Source organism: Struthio camelus, chromosome 20 (genome assembly GCF_040807025.1).
Source record: "Struthio camelus isolate bStrCam1 chromosome 20, bStrCam1.hap1, whole genome shotgun sequence".
NCBI lineage: Eukaryota > Metazoa > Chordata > Aves > Struthioniformes > Struthionidae > Struthio > Struthio camelus.
In genome coordinates this window covers 12,051,761-12,074,684 of record NC_090961.1, presented here as the reverse complement: position 1 = coordinate 12,074,684, position 22,924 = coordinate 12,051,761, and the positions used below count along the sequence as shown (strand labels likewise).

Genomic DNA, 22,924 nt, shown 5'->3' with positions numbered 1-22,924 from the left:
CCTTGCCTTTAGCCCCATCAGTATTAGTAGGAACCTCTGGCTTAGATGGCATTCTGGGTTGTTTTCCTCTTTTTAGAGCAGATGTGATTCTTTGATCAGCTATTTCTCCCGCCTCTAAGCAGAGATTTTTGGATTTTCCTCTGGTGACCAGGACAAGTACCCACAATGTGGACTTTGAGCTGCGTTTGTCTTTTGTGCTTTCTTCACTGCTGAACTAGAGCAAGTCCCTCGATTAGGGGTGAAATCTTGTCGTCTGACCACTGTTAGAGTTGCAAAGAGCCCATGTGCCTCAGGTCTCTGGATTTCTTCAATGTTTATACTGGCTGAGTTGGGTAAAAAAGCTATGTAGCCATTCTCTGCATCATATCCTCCAAGTCCTGGTGTATCCTCTGAAAGAAAAAAGCAATACAAGTGTGTCTGTGCATAGGTATGGGGGAGGGGGGTTATGTAAATCCAGCACCAGTGTTTATCTGGGAGCAGATGATGCAACTTGTATGGTGTCTGATAAGCCGAGATCCTAAAACCTGGTTGAGCCACAGAACTTGTTTTCAGCAGTGAATGTTCTGGCTGCTTCTGCTAATTGACTGCACTGGACTGGAGTGTCAACTTGTACTTAACCTGCTCTTAACTGCTGCTTGCAGTAGGCAAAAGGAGCTTGGTGTCAGGCTAAACAGCATCTTCCTGAAGGAAGGGCAGCTTGTTACCCTGAGGATATTAAACCTCTTGGTAAGAGCTGTCCTATCCCCTTGTAGTATGGATCTTGAGAGGGGGTATAAGTGCAGATACTGGAAAGCATGGTAAGAACAAACAAAGGTTTAGCTTTGCTTCTTCAAAATCAGGGTGACCGATTGGCAAAACTCCTTTTTAGAGGAAGAGCCCTGCAAACACCATCTACAGGGATCTGATCTGGGTGATCTCATCAATGAACTGTTAGGATTGTCTTCTGAGCCTAGCTGCTACCAACTTTCCTCTTTCTGGAGAGGTTCCTGTGTGTTTCAGGCCTCATACTGGGAAATCATTGTACTTCAGAGGCTATTTGATACTTTGTTCTCAAACCTGAAAACTCTACCTGCTACAGTGATATGGATGGATGATGTGGATAGCACCTGAGTTCTCCAAAGACACCGGGGAAACCTTGTTCTGTTTTCAGCAAAAGCTGATTTTGTTTTTCTCTTGGGGCAGCACAGTGCAAGGGAAAAGGTTGTGGGAAGCTCTATTAGAAATAAAATTATCCTCGTTATCAAGAAGGCTTGACTCAGGTGTTGCTAGAAGGGCCTGTTTACAAATGTATTATGCTTGCTGCCTACTTCAGCACTAACAGAGCTTCCTGGGGTTTTGGGGTGGCGGGGGGGTGGCGGCAGCACTAGTCAGGAATGTTAATTTAGATGCATTTTCAAAGGGCAACTGGAATAAAGTTCTTCCTGAGATGCTGAACTGTATTAGCTTTGACACTTGGCAAAATGTTCTACAAGGGATGTTTTCCTCCTCTACAAAGACAGTTGATCAGCTTTTTTCCTGCCACTGCCTCTTCACTGTTGCAAATAACTGAAAAGTATTTTTTGGGGGCAGTATTTAGAGCCTTAGAGTAAAACTTTCTGGCTGGAGCTGTACCATAGCAAACAGGATGCCCTAAAGTGCATTGCAATAATGGTGGTGTGGTGGGGTTGTGCAGGAATAAGTGTGGTACAGGAACTAGCAGGGATGCTAGAACTCATTGAAAGGGGTCTTGATTGTTTACCTGGGTCTGAGTGTCTCTGAGCTTCTTGCAGGAAGAAGCCAATGTAGCAGGGGAGTGAAGTTGGCTGCACTTGAGAATAGGCTGCAGTTGTGTCATATGCACTAGGTGCTGAATGATCTGGAGCTCCTGTGAAAAGAAAGAGGAAAAATCGCAAGCCTCCAAATCCCAGGCAGAAGCCAAACTGGAGAAGGCATGCAGTGGTAGCTGGGTTAGGCTTCTGGGAAGTTACTCTGCTCCATGTGCTGACCACTGTTGTAGTAACGCTTATTTCTAAAATACATGCAAGTAACATGTTACTTCTCAGCATACAAACCACTCTGCAATTCCTAAGCAGTTGTAGTTGAAGGCTACTTTGACTCACAATTGCTCTGCATCTATTTGGGGAAACTAAAGCTTTGTTCGCTCTAGTTTAAGCCAGAGGTGTGGATCTCCTGGCTTGGGCTGGGTCTTCAGTGTTGCCTCTCTTGGCACACAGCAGAGTCATGCCCTAGAAATGTATCTTGTACTGCTTGTGAGGCATAAAATGCATGTTCTGTTAGCAATGGGACCTTTAGAACTAATCACCTGCGTGTGCATATAATTCAACAACAAATAAACTGCTGCTTTGGCAAGATTGCAAGTTCATGTCTGTTCTGCCTCTGTGTTAAAATGGCTTGCAGCAAAGCAGGTTAAACTTCACAAAAGTAGACCCAGGGGAAGGAGAATGAGAAGTTATCCTAGCCTGTCCTTGCAAGATTCAGAATGCCAGGTCAGCCTAGGGACCAGCCAAAAGAAACTGCTAATCGTGTCCGTCTTGCACCGCAGTCCTGCTGTCTCATCTGAGGTGTTTAATAAAGCAACATTTCTGAAATTTCACATTTCCCTCATGGACAGAAGGGAAAGATGCACAAATAGCAATAAGGGAGTTGCCAAGATCTTTGGAGAAAGGCTGAGCTGTCAGTTCAGAGGAGAGCAAGCGGTTGCTGGAGGGAGGACAGGCACGTGGAGGAATTTGGGCTGAGCGGTACACTCACGTTTTCTGAGGAGATTCGTTTTTGTCCTTTCTTCCCTTGGGTATGCTGCTGTGGTCGCTTGGGTGCCCCGGAGGTCGAGGGCTGGCTGTAGTGAAATGGGGAAGGAATTTGTTTTGGGTTTTTTTTTTTTTTACTGAAAAATTCATTTTTATCCAAATGAGCCACCATGGCAGGCATTTTTTTATATGGCACATCCCAGCCCATGACTAGAGAGGAAAGGTTTTTCATCCTCTGCCACTGTGGAGAGCAGAGCTCAAACCTTCCTCCCCACTCCTAAGGCAAGAGTGATCAAAGGCAAACCCAAACGTGCCCCAGAAATTGCAGGGCAGAGCAGCTCCCTGCAGAACCCATGAGGGTTTTGCCCACAAATGGTTTTGGGTCTCCTTCTGTTCCTTTACAGTGCGGGGTGTCATCTTAGGCAGCTCTGCTTGCAGTCCGGGGCCCTTGCTGGCCCACCTCGCCTTCCGCCTGCCCTGGGCTCTCTGCACACAGGCAAGGCAGAATTTTTTTTGCAGCCTATTTAGCTGGTGGAAGCAGAAAGCAGGATTGCTCATGGCTTTACTCTCTTTAATTTGTTCTGCCTGCATTTTCTGAGGCAACCAGGAAAAAACAACAGCTAAAAGGAAAGCTGAAATCCCAGGCACTTGCTGTCTTTCATTCCTTAGACTGGGAGTTGATTAGATTTCACGCTAGGGATGCTGCTTTGATACTTTCTGAATCAATGTCTGGTGGTGTTCCCTGTGCTCTGTAGCCTTGCACGCTCCCTGCTCGTCTGTCCCATCCCAAGCGCTTGGGCTGCCACCTGCTAAACCACAGCAGGGAACTGAGGTGGGTTCAATTAAACTAGCAAAAATGGTTTTATTCCAAATCAGCTCTCCAATCTGTTTCATGATAAAATTCAAGAAAGACAAATGCAAAATCCTGGACTGGGACACAAGAACCCCGAGCAGCGGTACAGGCTGGGGGCTGACAGTTAGGAAACGGCTCTGTGTTGACCTTGCGACAAAGAGGGCCAACTGCACGTGGGCTGTGCTGGCCAATAACCAGCAGATCTTTACTTCTGAGGCCACATCTGGATTCTGAGTGAGGACTCCCCAGTGCAAGGAAGGTGTTGAGAAACCAGAGAGTCCAGTGGAGGACCATGAAGATGGTTAGGAGGCTGGAGCATATGATGTGCAAAGGAGAGGCTGAGTGACCTGAGCTTGTTCAGCCTGGAGGACAGAAGACTAAGATTCTTGTCTTTAAAACGAAGTAATAGAGAAGATGGAGGCAGACTCTTCTTGAAAGTGCAAGCGAAAGAACAAGATGCAAAGGACATGCATCGCAACAAGGGAAATTCTGATTAGATAAAAGGAAAAAAATCTTTGTGATGTGGGTGGTCAAACAGTGGAACAGGGACCTAGAAGGGTGGTGGGGTTTCCATCCTTGGAGATATTCAGAACTCGGCTAACGCAGCCTTGAGCAACCTGGTCTAGCTCCAAAGTTGGCCCTGCATTCAGCAGACGGTTGGGGTCCCATCCAAGCGAAATTATGCAGCGGTATACAATAAAGCTGCACAAATGCTTATATTGCCTGAGGGTAGGAACAAGCAGCCTGAGCAGCAGAGGTTTACACCATCTCTTTCAGCAGCAATTTTAGCATAAACGTGTTTAAAGTGTGTTGATGCTGGTGTTAAAGACTCCCCCCCCCCCCGGTGTGTATCCTGAGAGTCTCAGGAGCTGTCAGTGTTGTGTGCACCCTGGGTTGTCCTTTGTACCAATGCAAACACACTGTGGGTTTTCTCCCACTTGGCAGGGCTGGAAATAATTGGGAAAAGGACCTTTTCTTTGCTTAAGGGAAATACTCTTGGGGGTGGGATGCATAACCTTTCCCACGCTACCTTCTAAGCTGCATAGTACTTGGAAGGAGGGTACTACCCTGCCAGCAATTCATTTTTTTTCCAATCTAGACTTCTTAGAAAGGAGGCAAAGGGCTTTTAAAGATAGTAACAACCTACATTGACTCTGCTCTTTAAATCTATCTTCCTGATGAATGGGTTTTTGCTCTGAAGCCAGGGCTTTCTTCTGGTTTCGTGATCTGCACCTTCAGAAGAAAAGAGTGAAAAATTGCAAAACACGGAGCCCTTTCCAGGGGAGACCTTCACCCTGGTGGCCCAGGAGCTCTGTGCGCTTTAAGGAGAGACAAGGGAAAGGAGGGTCACGTCCAGCATTGCCCAGCGGGTGGGAGCTGCTGGCAGGGTGCTCACGCGAGGGCAGGACCCGTCGCTCCTTGCTGAGCCTGCGAGCGGCACACCGGGGTACGAACCGCTCGCAGTGGAGCGTCCTCACAGCTCTGCTGCTTCCAAACGGGGCAAATCGCTGCTTTTGGCACCGTGGGGCCGTTCTGGGGGAGATGGACACCTCGCGTACCTGGCAGAAGGGTCTCTCCTGCTCGGCTCTGGGCTGCAGCGGTGTCCTCACGGCACCAGGTGCTGGGCGAGAGGTCGGCAGCAGGCCCGGGGCTGTCACCATCAACGCGGGGGGACGGCTGGCTCCACGCAGGGGCTCGGCGGTCTGGAGGAAGGGCACAGAGCAGCGATACGGGGCAGGCGCGGGGCCCCTGGCCCTGCCAGACCCCCGCCGGTGTCTTGGTGTCGCAGGCCGCTCTGCAGCATGGGGGCTTGTCTTCTTCTGAGCAGCTTTTGGCTAACGTGGTTTGGGAGCAGAGCCCAGCTTCCCCTCAGCTCCCAATACCAGAAACGTGCCTTTGCCAGCCAGGTGCCCTAAAGCAGCAGCTGCTTGTGACGGTGCCGACCGCTCTGTCTCACCCATGAGCCAGAGACAATCGCGAGGACACTGCAGCCGCTCGACCCGCAGCGTCAGGTTTTGTGTCTGTCCCTGAGAACGGGGGGTTGACCCAAGCCCGCCTCCAGCAGAAGACCCCGGTGCTGGGGGAAGATGCCCTGATCTCCACGTGGCAGGCGAGGTGGTCTCCATCCATCGCCTGCTGCCGCCCACACTGCCCGCGACCTCAGGGACGTCGTGCCCTTCTGCCACGTCCCCCAAGGGCAGGGGACTGCGCGACGGGCATGGGAGGTGCAGAGGGTGCCAGAAGGGGAAGGAAAGTCGCGATGGCAAAGTGAGCTTTCGCCGGCCTACGAGAAAGGAGGAGGCTGCTGGCCGGCAGGAGCCCCAGCCGGGAATCAGGTGGCAGGGTGCCCGGGGTGCTGGCCGGGCTCGTGCACCCATGACTCACCTCCGCTGCGGGCCTCCACGCAGAGGAGCAGGCAGTGCCTCTTGCTCAGCTGCTTCACACGATCCAGGCAGACGCGGCAGGTCGAAGCCTCGGGCTCCGGCCGCAGCCGCGGGCAGAGCACAACCGTCACGGGCAGCAGGTTCCTATCGGAGGGCGAGGGACAGCTTGGGCGACGTCAAAGGCAACTGCCCCGGGCTGGGCTGCGTCGCCCCCAGGTGAACGGGACCAGGGGAACGGCACGGCCGCGCTGCGGATGGCAGCACCCGGCTCTGGCGGCGGGTTGGGAGCTCCCTCGCACCGGGAGTGGGAAGTGAGATGTGGAGTTGGGCAAGGCGGCTGCTCCCTGGTCCGTGCTCTTTGTCGCCTGATGCACAGGCGGTTTTGGGTTTCCAGGAGTCGGGCGTTGCTGGAAAGCATCCCCCCTCGCATCCCCACGCACAGCCCAAAATTACCAGCGGTGCTGGAAAAGCTGGCAGAAGAACGGTGGCTTCCAGTGCTGGTAGCCGTTCATGTAGTAGCTGGCCATGTGCTTGGTTACTTTCTGGCGGTAGTCCATTGCGGCCCCGCTCCGCGGCACGTGCCGGCCGCCGGTGGGAGCCCCTCGCCTGGGGCGACCTCACGGCACCGCTTTGTGACGGCCGGCGCGTTCCAGGGCTCCCGGCGCCGGCCGCCCTCGGCGAGGCACCCAGGCTTCAGGTACCGTCAGCATCTCGGGGCTGCAGTCCATTGACCACCCCAAAGCAAATGCAAACACCTGTCACCGGCAGGTATTTGCCGCCAGCGTTAGTCTGATTTTCTCTCTAGCCTGGACAATCTCTTCTTCTCCCCGTCCCTTCCCAGCTGGGAACGACCCGATTCTTATTTGGCGTGTTTCTAGGGCCAAGCAAAAGAGCAGGTGCCATGGGGAAGCGAAGCCCTTCACATCCCGAGCAAAGTCCCCCCGCACCGAACAACTTGTTCCTGGCATCAGCAGTATCATACACTCTTCTTTGCTGTTTTTCTCTTTTAAAAAGCAGGCCACAATCATCAAAAGCCACAGTCATCAAAAATGAAGCAATGCCCTTGATAAACCTGGGTGTATATTAATGGATTTATTGCACGTTTCCAGCTACTTTGCCTTTCTCGGAGGTTTGATTTATCTTTCTCCCTCAAGGACTCTTGCAAGAGCAAGGCATTCTTTTCACTGCATAGATACTCTGCTCCCGATTCAACTATTTGCTTGACTTTCTCATTAGCCAAAAAGACTTTTGCTTAGCAGCTTACGAAGGTTTCCTTATCCGACTAGCTGCCCTGACGAACGCGGTCAGGTTCGTGCCCCAACTGCACGGAGCAGCACCTGCAGAATTAGGCATTTCCTGGATCCCACGGGGTCTGCTGGCTGCTGAAGGGCTGCTCCAAACCGCGGTGTCTAATTTCCCTGGTCCGGCATGAGAGCCTGAAGCAGCTGGGGTTTATGTCTCCTCCATGGGATTGCTCCGTCGCAGAAATGAAAGTTTTTAAGGAAAGTTTTCCAAGCTTCTTCTTTAGATTTTAAATATTTTAACGTCTGTCTCCTTTAGATGCTCCTTTCACCGTTTTAAACACATCTTTTCCCTGCTGCTCACGTTCTTCGGGGCACAGTTGTCCTATTCTGCCCTAGTGATTTCCCAGGTAATTGGGCAAGGACAGCGATCCGTCCTCCTTGGCTGCTTTATCCATTTATATGCAATTTGAAGCCCCTCTTCGACCGTGACATCTTCCAAACGTTCCTGCAGGCTGCCGAAAACGCCCACACGTCAATCAAGGAAACAAGGTGGTTTCCAGTGCTCTTAGCTGTGACTGCAGAGTCTTGGGCAGCGGACGCTCTGCAAATCCGTTCCCCTGACTTTTGTGAAACGAGGAGCGAGCTCTTCGCCCTCATCTAGACGTTCGTCACGACTAGACCTGGAAACGAGCCCCACCACCCCGCACCCGCCAGCACGGCGCGTCGTTTTGGCGGACGGAGCCACCGATCAAACCCTGCGGCAGCACAAGGCGTCTGAGAACATCCTCGCCGAAGCTGTACGTTTGCAGCAAGGCAGATCATCCGGCTCTTTCCCCAGCCCGGGCAGGACCGGCCCCGCGTCCCGCCTGCAGGGCGCAGCTTATTAATTACAGCACATCCCAACACAGAGTGAATCTCTTTTATAACGCAGCAGGGTCCGCATCCAGCTCCCGGGACACGGGCGCCCGGCCCTGCTCCACCTTCTCCGGCAGGTCTCAGCCGAGCAGGGCCGCCCAGCCGCCGCCTCCGAAGGCCCAGAAGCGGCCGGCGCAGCCCACCGCCACCTCAGGCCACCAGCCGGGGTGACCTTCGCCACCACGGAGGGGCTCCCCAGCCGGCCCTGCCCTTCCCGGGCGCCAGCGCCTTCCTCGTAGCCGCGTGGCCACGGGAAGCACCGAACGCTTCCAAGCCCAACACGGGCAGAGCCACCGGACGGTCCCAGCAACGCGCCTCGGCCCGGCCCGGCCCGGCCCGGCCCGGCCCGGCCCGGCCCGGCGCCCCAGACCCTCCCCCGGCCGGGCGGGGCCCTCCCGCCCGAGCGGCCCCTTTAAGCCCAGCCCCCACCGCTCGCGCTCTCCCCGTGTTGGCGGCACAAAGCTTCCCGCGAACGTGACGTCAGCGCCCGCGCCTCCCTCCCCCGCCCCCTCGGGGCCGAGCCCGCGCGCGAGCCCGCGCGCGCCGCGCCGGGCCGCGCGCCCGCCCCCACGTGACCCCGCGCGCGCGCCGCCCGGCGATTGGGTGCGCCGGCGGCGTAGTAGGGGCGACGCGCCAGGGGCGCGGGTTGCCATTGGCCGGGCGGCGGCGGGTGGGAGGTGGTGCGCTGCCCCGCCCCCTCCCCCCCTCCCCAGCCCGGGTGTGCGCGAGGCGGCGGCGCGTGGCAGCGGCGGCGGCGGCTCCGCTCCCGCTCGCGGGCTCCGAGGGGCGAGCGCAGGCGGCGCCCGGCCCGGCCCGGCCATGACCGACTTCAAGCTGGGGATCGTGCGGCTCGGCCGGGTGGCCGGCAAGGTGAGCGCGCGGCGGCCGGGGCCTGAGGGCGCGGGGGGCGCGGCCGGGCGCTGCGGGCCGCGCCGGGCGGAGCGGCTGCCCGCGGGGCGGCGGCGGGGGCGCGGGCGGCTCCCCTCTTCTCCCCACACCCCCCGGCCGCGCTGTGCCCGCCGAGCCCGGCCCCGGGGCGGGAGGCGCGGGCAGCGGCGGCCGGTGTCGCGCTGCCCGGCGGGCGCCGGTGCCGCCGCCGCCGCCGCGGGGGCCCCGCTGGGCTGACGGCGGCCGCTGCGCTCTGTGTTTCAGACCAAGTACACGCTGATCGACGAGCAGGACATCCCGCTGGTGGAGAGCTACTCCTTCGAGGTGAGGCGGAGAGGCCCCCGGTCCCCCCTCCCCGGTGCCCGCCTCCTGCCCCATGACTTTCTCTCCCTCCGTTCCCGGCCCCCCCTTTCCCCTCCCCCATCGTATGCTGTCTTAGGGCTTGGTTTTAGGGGCTGTTTCTTTTTTTTTTTTCTTATTTTTCTTTCTTTTTTTTCTCTCTAAATCGCGATACCGGCTCCCTTTTTTCAGTGCGTGCGATCAGACTATCAGCAAGGCCTCTGCTTTCTCCCCCGTTAGCTTGTGGGGGTGGCGATACCCCTTTGCTCTGTCCCTTGGGTCCAGCAGCTCCTCCGAGGTCTCCGCTGCGAGAGCGGTTCGCGGTATTCCTGGGGGTGGAAGTAGTTGCAATGTGTCAGTGAGTTTTTTTTTTCCTGTTTTGACATGCCTAAATAAAACTGCTTGTGGAATCACGCTGGCGAGCAATAACTTTCCTACTTTGGGGGAAAAAAATAAGTTTGAAAATATTGAAACAACAGTGTGAACGCTTTCAAATGGGAAGTGTTCCGTTCCTTCATTTGTAAACAAGCATTAAAACAAATTAATTTGTTATATAGCTTTTGTTTTCAGCCTTCTGCTTGTATATATTTTTTGAAAACTTTCACAATCTGTCTCCCCTTATTTGGTTTGTAAAACTTTAAAAACACTTCACTTTGCACATAGTCTTGCACTGGCAAAACATCTCTTAGTTAGCTTAATATGGAACGAAAAAACTTTTCTCTTAAGATATGCTTCAAGAGGGTAAGCTGATTCTGCCTTACAGACTTACAAAGAGAAAGAATTCTTCATTGCAAAATCTTCTATAACTAACACGTTTTTGGAGTGGGGACCGTTTTTTTGCGTAGCACCTAGCACAGTGGGTGCTGCAGAGTTACTGTTAGGTGTCTAAGTGCTGTGGTGATGCTCCAATCAAGAAAGACCGTATTTGCTCTTTCCTCCTCTGTAGTAATTCATTTGTGTGGTAGAGGAGGGAAATGAAGCTGGACATGCAAGGACTTGGTCTCATTTCACAGGGGGTTCAGAACACTCAAAAATCCACGCTGCCCCTGAAAGGAGGGGACTCGCTCTTCCCCCATCTGTGTTTCTGCTACGCTACTGCTTGTGTGACTCCACAGGGGTTGGATCAGAGAAAAACATCTGGCTGAAAACTATATATATATTTTAAGGGGAGGTGGAGAGTATGCTAGCTTGCACGGTGAACTGTACCAGGGAACAGCAAGAGCGTTAGTGCCTGCACAAGGTTATGGAGCTGAGTGGAGAAAAGAGGGCAGGACCACTCCTTTCACTAGCAACCCCTAATTAGATTGGTGTAAAGCAATACTGGAAACAAAGCCTTGGTGACTTGCTGATGGCTGTACATAAAATCTATGCCAGAGCAGAGAATGGATCCTGGCCCTACAGGCTAACAACTGGATTGTTGTTGTTCTTTGTCCAAGTGGAACTCCTGCTGTGCAAAGCCTTCTTTCTTCCTTTTGCCTTGCATCTTCATAAGCTACAATAGCAGAGCTGTTTTCTCTCTGTTGGAGGTTTCAGACAAGTGAAATTCCATTAAGATCAAGTGACCTATATCTTATATGGTGGGTTTCCTACGTCTGTAGGAGCCAAATAGTAAATGTTGGTCTTTTGTATATCCCAAAAGGCATGTGCTCTGCCACTCTGTGTTGGGCGCCCTCAGTCACAGTCTTCCCTTTTCTCTAGGCTCGGATGGAGGTAGATGCTGATGGAAATGGTGCTAAAATATTTGCTTATGCATTTGACAAAAATCGTGGAAGGGGGTCTGGCCGCCTGCTACATGAGCTACTTTGGTAGGTAACTTCAAGGGTTCACTAAGGTGCAATTTGCTGCCTGCAACTTGTATGTTGTTTATTTCTCTGCTTGTAGTATTTTGAGTCTTCTCAGGAGGCTTGCAGCTATACTCATCTGGGAACCCAGCACAGTGGGTGCCATTAGATCTTATTATAGTTTTGTTTTGCACTGGTCATTTAAACAGTTGAGTCTCTGTAAAAATGTTATTCCCAGGGAAAACAGTGATAGGTGAGTATAATTTGTGCGGACACTGTTGAAATCTGAGAATTGCTACCAAAACTTGTGTGCCCGGGGGTGTTCCATCTAAATTAATGGATGAAGACTAACCTTTTGTGTTCCGTTTGTCCTGTGATAAGCACATAACTTACTGGCACCAGTGAGAATTGGCAGAGCACTGGAGAGATAGAACCTCTAACTTAAAACTTTGGAGGTTTTTGTTCAGCCTTCTGGAAAGCTACATGAAACAGCGCTGAAGGTACTTTGTCTCAGCTGCTACTTCCTATTTTCTGTATTCTAAGAATCATTGCTTGATATCCTTTGTAGCTCCCAGTTAACATTCAGAGGTTGACTTAATCAGTAGTAAGAGGTAAGTATTCCTGACTAATCTAATGAGCTGTTAGTCTGCTCCTTTTAGATATGTTCTTCATGATGAGACCTGAGTTTAATTTTGTAGAAAATATGGTGTGTGCTGGAAAGAGCAGTTCTGGTCTTTAAAAGCCTTTTTGGAGAAATGAAGCATGTTTTCTCTTCAGTTTCATAAAGCGTACCTAGAAGTCACCACAGTGCTCAGGAATTAGCTGCGCTTGCTTCGTTGTTTCAGGTGACTTTCTTTCCCAAACTAGTCTCTGTGCAAGGGGAGAGAGAGGCAGGAAGAGTGTCAGAGACTCCATTTGATTATTATTGTTATTATTTACAATTTGCTCCTTAAGAGATGCATGTTATAATCTATATTTAATGTTTAATCTCGTTGCACATACAGCTTTGGTGAAAATTGTTAGGAAGTTGACTACAGTATACTGGGTAATTCAGATTGTCAGCTACTGCTAGCTGTGAACCTCGTACAGTAATAACTGCAGTCTATAAGTAGCGCTAACTAACAGTACCTTGAAATTATTCCAGCTGACTGTTGAAGGTTGTGTAGATGATGACAGTCCAGCTGTCTACAAAGCTCAGTCATTGCCTCTCCTGGTTTGTTTTACTTACATTAGGAAATAATTCTAATGTGTTCAGTTAGGTAATTCAAACTGTGCGCCTCCAGCACGCAGTGATGTTAAAAACCTGAGATTGTATGTGTAATAGGGATTTTTGAAAGTCACATAGGCAGGGTGCAGTTCTAAAGTTGCAAAGGCAAGCTCTTTGGCTAGGAAACACTGAGGATTTCAGGATTTCAACTGTCTTCGTAAGGTTAATAATATTAGTTCGATCCCTTTGAGTGTGTACTTTTTGCTGTGATCTTCAATTATCAGGTAACACAACTCGGGTTAATGCTAACCGGGCTGACTGAGTCTTCCCCGAGTATCTATGGAAAGCCTTTTGGCTACAGGTGCTATGGAGCTATTAGCTCTCCTAAACAGAGTAGCAACATTGTTCATTTTGGCTTATGGGAAAAGAGGGCTGTTTGAAAACAAAGCAGAAATGCTGTATTTTAGTGGAAAGCTATCTCTTCTGTGAGAAGGAGCGAAGATAAAGGTTTTGGCGGCCTTTGAAAGATGAAAGGGAAGGACAACAATAGTTGTTACTCTTTCCAGTGCCAGCCTTACTGCTTGGGTAAACTAAAAGCTAAGAACTTGAATTACAGCAAGTAGCAGAGCATAATTTACCTCCCCCCCACCCCAAATCAGCTTAAACTGAAAAAAAAACCTGACTTTGTGCTTCTGATTTAAGATAAAATAAGTGTGCATGTGTTTTGGAATGCTCAGTTAGCCAGTTAAGCAGGTATCGCTCACTCATGCAGTAAGCCCTCAAAATAGGGAGGTTATGGCTACCAAAGCTGCAGCAGTGACAGGAGTCTTCTCCCACTCTTCTCTCCAGGCCCCCCTACTGACTAGGAGTGAACTGCAGTACTAAGTGGGAGCCACTGTCTGGACAGTATAAGTTTTCTTTGCAAATATTCTTTCAGAAAGAGCTTCCTGCTGCTTCTCTTGTGCTTGCTGTGTTTTCAGTGTGGACTACTAGGTCTTCCAAAGCCACACTTGAAGGTCTCTGGCTAGGTACCTGCAGAATATGCCTGTCGTCTTTTACGTTCTTCTCACCCCTTTTCCTGTGTAGCAATATCGTCTGGCTGTCTTTTGACTGGGTGGAGTCTTTTGACTGGTTCCAATAAGCAATGGAAGCATTAGGAGATTACTCATAAATATCACTAACTATGTGTTCAAAAAGACATCTAAGACCAGATATTTTGTAGAGTATTTACCATCCTACTGCCTGTGACCTATTCAGTTAAAACTCCTGTTGGCTTGAATTGCTGTTGTCTGCACGTGGCACTTTTATTGTGGGCCTCAATCTCAAGTTAGCTGCTGAGAAAAATGAACACTATCCAGCTAATTCTCTGAAAAGTTCTAGTTTAAGTGGTTTGCCTAGTATCTTGTAGGAACTTGCATGTGTTGGGAGGCAGAAGCTACTGCTCTGCGGGAGAGTTGGCTGCCTTAGTGAGGCTGTTTTTCCTCTGCTCCGTTCTGGGAGGGACAAGACAGGGTTCTTCTGTGAGACTGTTCTTCATTACACAGTTCTCAATAACTTCTGGAGATGGTCCACATTGCACACTGGAGTGAATAGAGTGCATAGGTCTAGGGAGAGGAGTAGTACATGCTTGTTCATTCCAAGGTTGCTTCCTTATGTATGGAGAAAAGGGACTGTCCTCAAGTTGCTAGTGCTACCTAATTCTGGCATCTGGATCAAGTGGTGTACTGTTAACACTTTTACTGGTCATCATCAAGGCCCAACTTCCGTGTCCACTTTAAGAGATTTTTGCCACCTGAGGCAATAGAAGAACTGACAGCAACGTAGACTTATGTGGGTTAATGCAAAGTATCCAAGAAGGGTGGACTTGATTTGCTAGGGAATTTCATAAGTAGTTACTTATGGGAGGTCATGGGTACGGATCCAGAATTTGTAGGAGGAATGGTAGGCACATGCTATTCTGCTATGACTTTCTGCTGTCCCTTACGAATCTGTCATAATCCTATCGTTCCCCAACTCTGACCTTTCTTAAACTCTTACCTTTTTTAATCCAGTCCTTTTCAAAAATGTTCCTCAACTTGATCTTAGCCTTCCCCCGCAGGTTTGCTATCTGTTCTGAACTTCTCTGTCATTCTCCCAGGTTCCGCATTCATATGTATCCAATGTTTCTTGATGGTGCTTTGCTCTGTTCTTGATCTAACAAACCGTAACTCTTTCCCTGTCTCTGTATCTGATTTGTTCCCCTTCAACTGTTTGGGTCCATGTACTTCCTTGGTTCTCAGTTCTAGCCCTCAGGTTCTTGGCTTCCTTTTCCAGAGCCTCCTGTATGCTTCCAAAACTCAAAAGTAGCTTTTCCTCTTCTACTGTTTTTCCGCAAATTCCTTTCCATAGTTTACTTTTGTTTTTATCAAGTCTAGGTTTTTATTCCTTTTATCTTCAAATAGGAGAACTTCTGCCTCTTCTATGGAGGCCTGAAAGACTCCCTAACAAGAAGCTCCATACTCTGTTCTTGTACAGGGCTGCTATTACAGGAAAAATTGCTTTGCCTATGAGCTAGAGTGTGTGTTGTGTGGGGGTGCTGCATGTGGTGTCTCCAAAGGAATTTTATTCATTAAATTCTAGGAAGTTTTGGAGCACGTGCAAATTGCAGTGTTGTTCCTCCCCCCTCCCCCCCCCATATAATTTGGCCATATCTGGATGGATTTTAACAAATACTGCTCTTTTTTTTTTTTTTTTTAAGTCACATTGGAATGAATTTTGTTGTTCTGCTGGATAATGTTAGAACTTTGTTTTTTCTAAAAAAAAAAAAAAAAAAAATCCTGGACAAGTCGTGCTGTCTTAAAATTTGATGAGCTGTTTGAACAGAAATGTTCAGTGAACGCTCAGCTGTCAGTCTTGCATTATCGTTCTTGATTGCTGCCAGTATGTTGTCTTTGTGCTATAAAATTAATATAGATTGTGGCATAACAAACTTGTACTAGACACAATTTCCTTCTAAGCTTTTAATTCCAGATGGCGTGGGGATTCCTGCAGGAAATGGTACAGAGACTTGTCCAGGCATAAGGGTGCTTTTCAGTGGACTTGATACTTAATAGAGCAGAGAAAGGAGGGATAAGTGTAGAATGGAAAATGAAAAGTGTTAGAAGACAATAAGAGAAAATACTGATGGGACTCAATATGCAACTGTCCTCCTTGCTAATAGTACTACTTTGGTTTTGAGCAAGTTTTGGCAGATGTCTCTTGGTCAATTGTAGAGTCAGGAAGCTTGTGTTGTGTACAATTAGCGTCCAAAAAGCATTTGCCTACTCCCTGGTTAAACCTCTGGCCTGTTGCCTCTTAAACACATCCCAAGTAAATAATGAACTGTATGATTTCAAACCAGTGCCAAACTTGCATGTACAGGTGTCTGATAGAATTTCCTATTAAAATAATTTGACAATATTAACTTCTTTCAAGTCTGCTCTGTAGAACAAAATAATTACATAGATGCTCTCACAGAAACTGGAATGCTAGTTTCTGGAACTTTCTTTACAATAGTCTTTACAATATTAAAATATACTGTGATTGTCTTTTTGTTTCAGGAGGCTATTCCCATTATAAATGAATTGACTCAAATGTTTTTCTTCTGGGGGTAGATGATATCTGAAATAGTCACTGTAGTCAATCGGTGACCCAAGTTTGACAATGACTATTTCAACAGGACTAGGTAGCAGACTAGTAGGCTGAGTATCTTTTGGAATTAGATATTATCCTCTGCTTTTAGTGATGGAGTTTTGTTCTTCCCTGAACTGCAAATTGGTTTTGTTTCCTCCAGGGAGAGACACAGGGGAGGGATTGCCCCGGGATTTCAGGTGGTACATCTGAATTCAGTGACAGTGGACAACCGCCTAGACAATCTGCGCCTAGTTCCTTGGGGATGGAAACCCAAAGCTGAAGAAGTCTCTAGTAAACAAAGGTACTTCAGAAGTTGGCATTGGGGCGAGGGGGGTGGCATGGCACATGGGGGTGAGCTTCAGCCATCAAAGAGCTTGAAAATATCTGAAATACTTTTGCCTCTTTCATTTAGTGGTGTTCACTTTAGCTTAACGGCAGAGGCTTTTTTTTATTTGACCTTGGGCAACTTGACTCATACATCGTAGCTGCTTTGCCTGGTCATTGGGTTAATACTTACTGTTTGTGCTAGTTGTGAAGGGACGATACAACCATGGTATGATAGAGGTCCTGCTGTGCCAGATGTTGTCACCACAGTAAAATAGTAAACCCTCATTCTCTTCTGCTTGAGTGATGGTATTTGGGTACTCTAAATTCAGTCTGAAGTTTTTACTGGCCTGGGGCTGTCATACTCGGGCATCAAAATTCTAATGTTAGGACGTATTCGTTTTCTCTGTGACATAACCCAAACGTGTTTGTGTTTGGTGAGAGACCTATGGACTTAATATCACACTAGAAACTTGATGGTTTTCTTGAAACACTTGCAGCATGCATAAGATGGAGATATTCATAGCTTATTAAACTGATCTTGAGAAGGTGTAGTGAAGGCAATGATGCCATTCTAGCATGTTGTTTGTGGGAGTTCAAGAACAAGGAATAGACTTTAAGCCATTTATAAATGCTTTTGCTTGAGGGGAAATGTTTCTCAATGGATACTCTTTACGCATTTAGGCTAAAATAACCCTAGACAGATGCTATGTGTGAGAAGAATGCGTAGTCTGAGGCTTCAAAAGTTAAATGCAATGTTAACCGTACCTGCTTTATAAATGAACTGGAATTAATTTCCCTTGGTGCTTTCTATGAGTTTATGGACCAAATGTGTGCTTGTTTTTAAAGGGAACAAAGTCTGTACTGGCTGGCAATCCAACAGCTTCCCACAGATCCTATAGAAGAGCAGTTTCCTGTCCTGAATGTAACACGATATTACAACGCTAACGGGGATGTTGTGGAGGAGGAAGAGAACTCATGCACGTATTATGAATGTCACTACCCCCCATGCACAATGATTGAAAAACAGGTGTGTTCAAAAGAATTGAAAGTGAATACGTAGTGACTCCGTCTACCTTGTGTGTCCAGAGGTTTGTTCCTTAAGATGTGGAACTTTGCTAACAGTGATTTTATTTTTTTTTAGGCTCAGGTTTTCTTTGGTGTAAATTTTTAGACCCTAAGACAAATTTTCTGATGTGTTTAGGTTCTTATCAGTTCTTCTATGTAATGCTTGATGAAGATTCAGTATGGAAGTGCTTTATCAAGGCTTCAGGAAAAAATACAGAGATTACTTTAGTTGTCAGTTTGAAAGAATGTCATTTTGAATTGGAACAAGAAATGACCTAGTGGTTTGCTGGGGGAAGTGCAATTGCTGCACTGTGTATGGAAAGATAGGTGGAAGCATTCCAGATCTCTAGCGGACACAGAACTTGAAGGAGCAAGCAGCTGTATAAGAGAGGAAGGAGAAAGCAGTGGGGATCAAAACAGTAGCGTGCCTGACATTTCCCAAGAAGAAAGTGAAGTTGGTGGCCTTTATTCAGGGGAGTAACTGGGAGGAAAGATGTAATCCTTGTTCTCTACTGTAGGCAGATGAAGTAAAGCAACACGTAGTCTTGATCAAGGCTGGTAGAGAATGAGATGTCCAATGGCTGTGTCTCTTTGTGAAGCAGAAGTCCTTATCTATGGAGAAGAAGGGTTTTTCTTTCATTGTGATAACAAAGGCTGAGTAGGCTACAATCATTAAGTCCTGCACTCTGTCTTTTTGGGGAACGGCCTGCATTTGAAAAAGTGATCTTTTACGTTTCATTTGGGCCTGCATTAGAAAGCTCCTTGGATAACCATAAGTTTGGCAATGGTTGGGCATGTGCTGCCTTCCTAATCATTTCTGAATTGAAGATGCTTGGACTTGAAAGCAAAGCATACGTTGGCAGAAGAGTAGCATATAAGAACAAATGTGAAGCTGTCAAATATAAAGCCTGTATTAAGCAAGAGCAACTGCAGAATCAAACTAAGGCAATCACTTCAAATTCTTCTGATGCTCTGAAATTTTTGGTGGGGTGTTAATATTTGTGATAGGCAGAATGCAACAGACTTGATTATAAACCTATTTCGGAAATGAGATAGAGGTGCTACTTTGTACTGAGCAGGCTCACTAATGCTGTCTTGTGTTCTTCTTAGTTACGTGAATTCAACATATGTGGCCGATGCCAGGTAGCGAGGTACTGTGGGTCGCAATGCCAGCAAAAAGACTGGCCTGCTCACAAGAAACACTGTCGGGAGAAGAAACGGACCTTCCAGCAAGAGCTTGGACCAGAACGATGACCGGGTGGCAGAGGCCTCTTAGCAGCAGGATTCCTTCTCAAAGGCATTGGACTCTTGCTTTTGCACAGTAATGACAGACTGCTTATTGAAGCCAGAGGCACTGAAGAAGAAAAACCCTGTGATGCTTGAGCACAACAGCTGACTGGACTGAGCCAGCTCTGACTGGTGCTGTGGAAAGGGATTGGGTCTACCCTTCCAGTATTATATTCTCAAGCAAAAAGACTACTGTAGAGGCTCCAGGCAGGAAGCTTCTCGTTATTTATATGTTAATACGTTTGTAAACTCATGTACAGTTTTTGTTAGAAATTCTTGATAGGACTCATTAACTGTAATGTTCAGATGAGAACACATTGTTGGCCTAAAAGTTTAAAAAAAAAGAAGTCCCACAAAAAAACCTGTCATGTAGCAAAAGCTTTTCCTCCCATGTGGCTAGAAGTATCTGTGGCTGTGCCAAGGCCAGGAGGCAGGCTCCGACTTCAGCAGTTGCTCTGGAGAACTCTGCATGGAAGTTATATTTGAGAAAAAAGGAAAAAAAAAAAAAAAAAAAAGGCAAACAAAGTAAAGGTTGGAATGAATCATTGTCTGCTCTCTAGTTTTCTCCCGTTCCCTTCCAGCTGCTTTCAGAGCACAGTCACGCTTGGCTGTTGGAAATTCCTAGTCAGTAGGAACCAGTATACCAGAAACTAGAACAGTGTAAGGGGCCATCTGGGATCTGTGCATGTAGTCAAGCTACTGTGTCACTTCCTTCAGAGAAGGGCTGCTAAAGATCATGCTTTAAGCAACCAGTATTTTTAGAAAGCTGAACTGGCTTTCTTGTTATGAAACCTTTGTAGATAGAGTAGGTTTAGGGAAGCTCAGGTAGTCGACTGTGTGTGGATGTGGTTGCCCTCACGGCTTCCCTGTAAACATAGAAAATACTGTAGTGATACGCAGATATGTTTAAATGATCTAATATTTTGTAATTTGAGTTATTTATTCATTCAAAGAAATACCATCAATCTGAAAATCATTTTCTGATTCTTTTTATAAGTACAAAGTAAAATAATACGGGAGGAGAATTTGCCTTGCAGAGTACAAGCCTGCTTTTCTTTTCAGACATTTTATAATGAATAATTATAAAGAGAGAGTTTGTTTTCCTTTTTGATTTTTTTCCCCCTTAGAATTGTAAGGAGTATCGACTGAGTTTCCTGAAGAACTAAATGGATAATTTAGTAGTAGGTGTTAGTCTCACTTCACAGTAGAAGGATGTGAAATGCTGAATGCTTAATGCAGCCTTTTCCTGAATGCTTAGTGAAATAGGTGTCTAAACATTTTTGTAAAAGCTGTAACAAATTCATTTTCAATCAGGATTCACTTTGCCACTTCAAGTTGCAATGTTGGTCTTGCTTGTATTCAATTTGTTAGAAAATCACTGTCCTGGACCTCCAGTGTTATATTATGTTTCTAATATTTGCACCGGAAGTTCTTAATTATTAGCCTCGTGAACCCTTTAGGTGGCTTTTTGTAGTTTGGCTTTAAGCCTCCTAGAAAAATACAAAGAACTTCAGAAGCTCCCTGCTGGAAGTTCTCTTGGTAGGCGCATTGTAAAGTTGTGACTTAATTCATGACGATACTGTAACTTTTCTGTTCAGGCAGCCTAAAACATCCTTGACTATGAAGAAGCCAAGCAGGGCCTAATCAAATTTTCCTCTAGTAGGTGATTTTTTTAAAAGAAACATTCAGTTTAGTTGCTTTAGATGAACTGTACAGTTTTTTGATGAATGCAAAATGGGGTTGTAAGGAATACTTGTATTCAAGATAATCCATTGAAAAGGGCATAAATATTGACTCCTCTACTTGTCTTCTTAAAAAGCTGGTATTTGCCATGCCAGTTTTCCATGTACTGCCATAATCATTGTTACCAAATGGAGTCTTAGGGAATTCAAACACTTCTGTAGCACTGAGCATGAAAAATGGTCTTAGTCCTAATGTTTGTAATGTTGCTGCAAAGAGAAACAAAACACAAAGACAGACAGACTGCAGATGAGGTCCTGATCGGAAGATGTCTCCTGAGCATCAAATGAAGGGAAGGAAGGAAGGAAGGGTGATACTCATGCTAAAGGGTCTGCAAACAAGGATGAGGGGTGCTTAGGGTAATCCTGATCCCAGTGGATGGGGAAGGAAGGGATGAAGGAGATGGGAAGTGAAGATACCATTTAGGTTAGGGGTTCTATTAGGCTACCAACAGAATGAAAAGTAACAAGTTGCCAGGACCAGATAGTTATTGCTCAGGCATCCTGAAAGGACTTGAGGATGAAATAACACAAGTACTAGCTTGCGTAACCTTTGACTCAGAACTCTGCTGGAGGAAAGAAATGGCTACAGGGACTCTGACCTTTGAAAGGTCCCAGGGCATGGCGGTAAGTATCTTGCAGTCTTCAGAACTTTTTTTTTTTTTTTTTTTGTTTAAGCTAATTGGTGCAGGAATTTGTGTGATCAACGATTCTGGCAGAAAAGTTCTTTACAGAGGAGACTTTTCCCTTTTTGTAAGGGGTGTCACACTTGATTCACTGGAGTTCTTTCAAGGTGTCAGTTACATACGATCCCTCGTAAATACCCTTAAAGAAACTAGGTTGATGTGGATATCTTCATATGGACACGTAAATAGAAAGCCCAGGGTTAGAATGTGTGGTCATTACTCTCAGGGGATATGGGGAACATGTAGGGTTTTCAAACACTGGTAAATGAGCTGGAAAAGGAGTGGTGAGTTAAGTGACTAAATTGTTCAACTGAGTAGTATTATCAGTGAAGACAAATGAAGAGAAAAGGGAAGACTTGCAAATGATTTTGATCCTGAATGACAGGTTGACAATGCTGGATGAATTTCAATGCAAATAAAGGTAAAACCATGCATGGGGGGGGGAGGGGTAAAAACCCTCAAAACTATGCCTTCCCTGGTGGTCTCTGAGCAGACTATTTCTGCTGAGTTAGAAACAAGATTTCTTGATGTAATTGTATGAAAGTGTCAGCTCTATTTATCAGCAGTCAAAAAAGCAACTCCAGGTTAGGAATTACTTGGAAAGGAATAGAGAACAAAACAGACTGTTAAGACTATAATATTGAAGTCCCTGACGCCCCTGTTTCTTCAGTGTTGTGTGCAGTTTTGATGTTGCTGTCTCAAAGTTAGAGAAGAACTGGGAAAAGTTCAGCAAAAGACAGCAAGAGCACTATTCACTAGGAAAAATTCTAGGAAGAAAAATGCAGATGATTAAACGCTGAGTTCCTACCTCTTGTAGATGTTGGCCGGGCTGAAGGAAACTCATGATTTCTGAGTGGTTCAGGTTGTCACTGCAGTGGAGGACTGGGTGCTGGCCAGTGCCAGGTAGGCTCAGTCTTAGGGCCGAATAACTCCTGCATAAGTTGGTGATGTATTTGTTTTTGTTTGGGACTGCTGGTACCAAAACAGTTGCAAATGATTTTTTCTTGCATGGGGCTCAAGTGTCTGGTCTCTTCATGTTCCTCCCATTCTTCTACTCCCAGAGTCCCATCCTGTTGCACACATGTCCTGCCTGAAATCCCCCCAACTTGTCAGAGGTCTTGGACTTCTGATGGAGGATTTTGGAGACCGCACATCACTGCTCTCCATCTAAGATGCTTCCAGTAAGGGAAGAACCTGCATCCATGTCATTTAGTCCTTGGCCCTTTGAAGCATGGAATACGCTGCTCATACATGTCTCTGATTCAGCTGTGGACCAAGGCAAGACTTGGTATGTCAGGTTTCCTAGATGGGAGTATCTCTTTGGAAAAGGAGCTCCAGAACGCTGCTGGGGAGAGCTTGGTCAGAATTGCTGGACTACCAAGAGGAGTTGCGCGTGGAGAGAGAGAGAGCAAGAGCAGTGGGTTGGGATCAGGGTAGTCCGCACCTCCACACCCTGCTGTACAGCTGTGTCTATTTGTAAGCTGTGATGTCCAGTAAGTGGTGCGAGAACCTGCTGATTCATGTGCTTGTGGGAGATGGGACTCTTCAGGCCAGCACAGTCCTGCTGTGGCTGTGCCACCAGCTGTGCTGCCCTAGTGCTGCCATATCCTAGTGAAGACATGTGGCCTCTTGCTCAGCTCTTGGGGATATCTGAGACCAGCACGGCTCCTGCTGATTGGTTGTGCTGATGTCTCAAGACACAGGGAGGGGGTGAACTTCTCTCTGGTGTTAACCAGTTACAGGAGGACCTATGGGCTATGGGACCCTTGGACGGTGTCTGGAGAAAGACTTCTGTCACAGCCACCAAGTGG

At 47.5% G+C, this 22,924-nt stretch overlaps 1 protein-coding gene and 1 long non-coding RNA gene across 2 annotated transcripts; one reads left to right on the top strand and one right to left on the bottom strand.

Annotated features, from left to right (window-relative positions):
* Positions 1-346: 346 nt before the first annotated feature.
* Positions 347-2,839, bottom strand: LOC138061733 (uncharacterized). The gene is made up of 3 exons (XR_011135644.1): positions 2,752-2,839; positions 1,739-1,864; positions 347-389 (listed from the first exon to the last, which is right to left on the bottom strand). It is a non-coding gene; the product is annotated as an uncharacterized lncRNA (long non-coding RNA).
* Positions 2,840-8,854: 6,015 nt separating this feature from the next.
* On the top strand, positions 8,855-19,664 carry ZMYND19 (zinc finger MYND-type containing 19). The gene is made up of 6 exons (XM_068915164.1): positions 8,855-9,013; positions 9,296-9,355; positions 11,069-11,175; positions 16,170-16,310; positions 17,183-17,363; positions 18,512-19,664. The coding sequence occupies exons 1-6, from the start codon at positions 8,963-8,965 to the stop codon at positions 18,653-18,655; spliced, it is 684 nt and encodes a 227-aa protein (XP_068771265.1). The 5' UTR covers positions 8,855-8,962; the 3' UTR covers positions 18,656-19,664.
* Positions 19,665-22,924: the final 3,260 nt, after the last annotated feature.

Excerpts from the sequence above, each read along its gene's own strand:
- ZMYND19 (XM_068915164.1), top strand. The coding sequence starts at position 8,963 with ATGACCGACTTCAAGCTGGGGATCGTGCGGCTCGGCCGGGTGGCCGGC. Across the intron at positions 9,014-9,295 it reads TCGGCCGGGTGGCCGGCAAG|ACCAAGTACACGCTGATCGA; the intron begins GTGAGCGCGCGG and ends TCTGTGTTTCAG. Across the intron at positions 17,364-18,511 it reads GCACAATGATTGAAAAACAG|TTACGTGAATTCAACATATG; the intron begins GTGTGTTCAAAA and ends TGTTCTTCTTAG.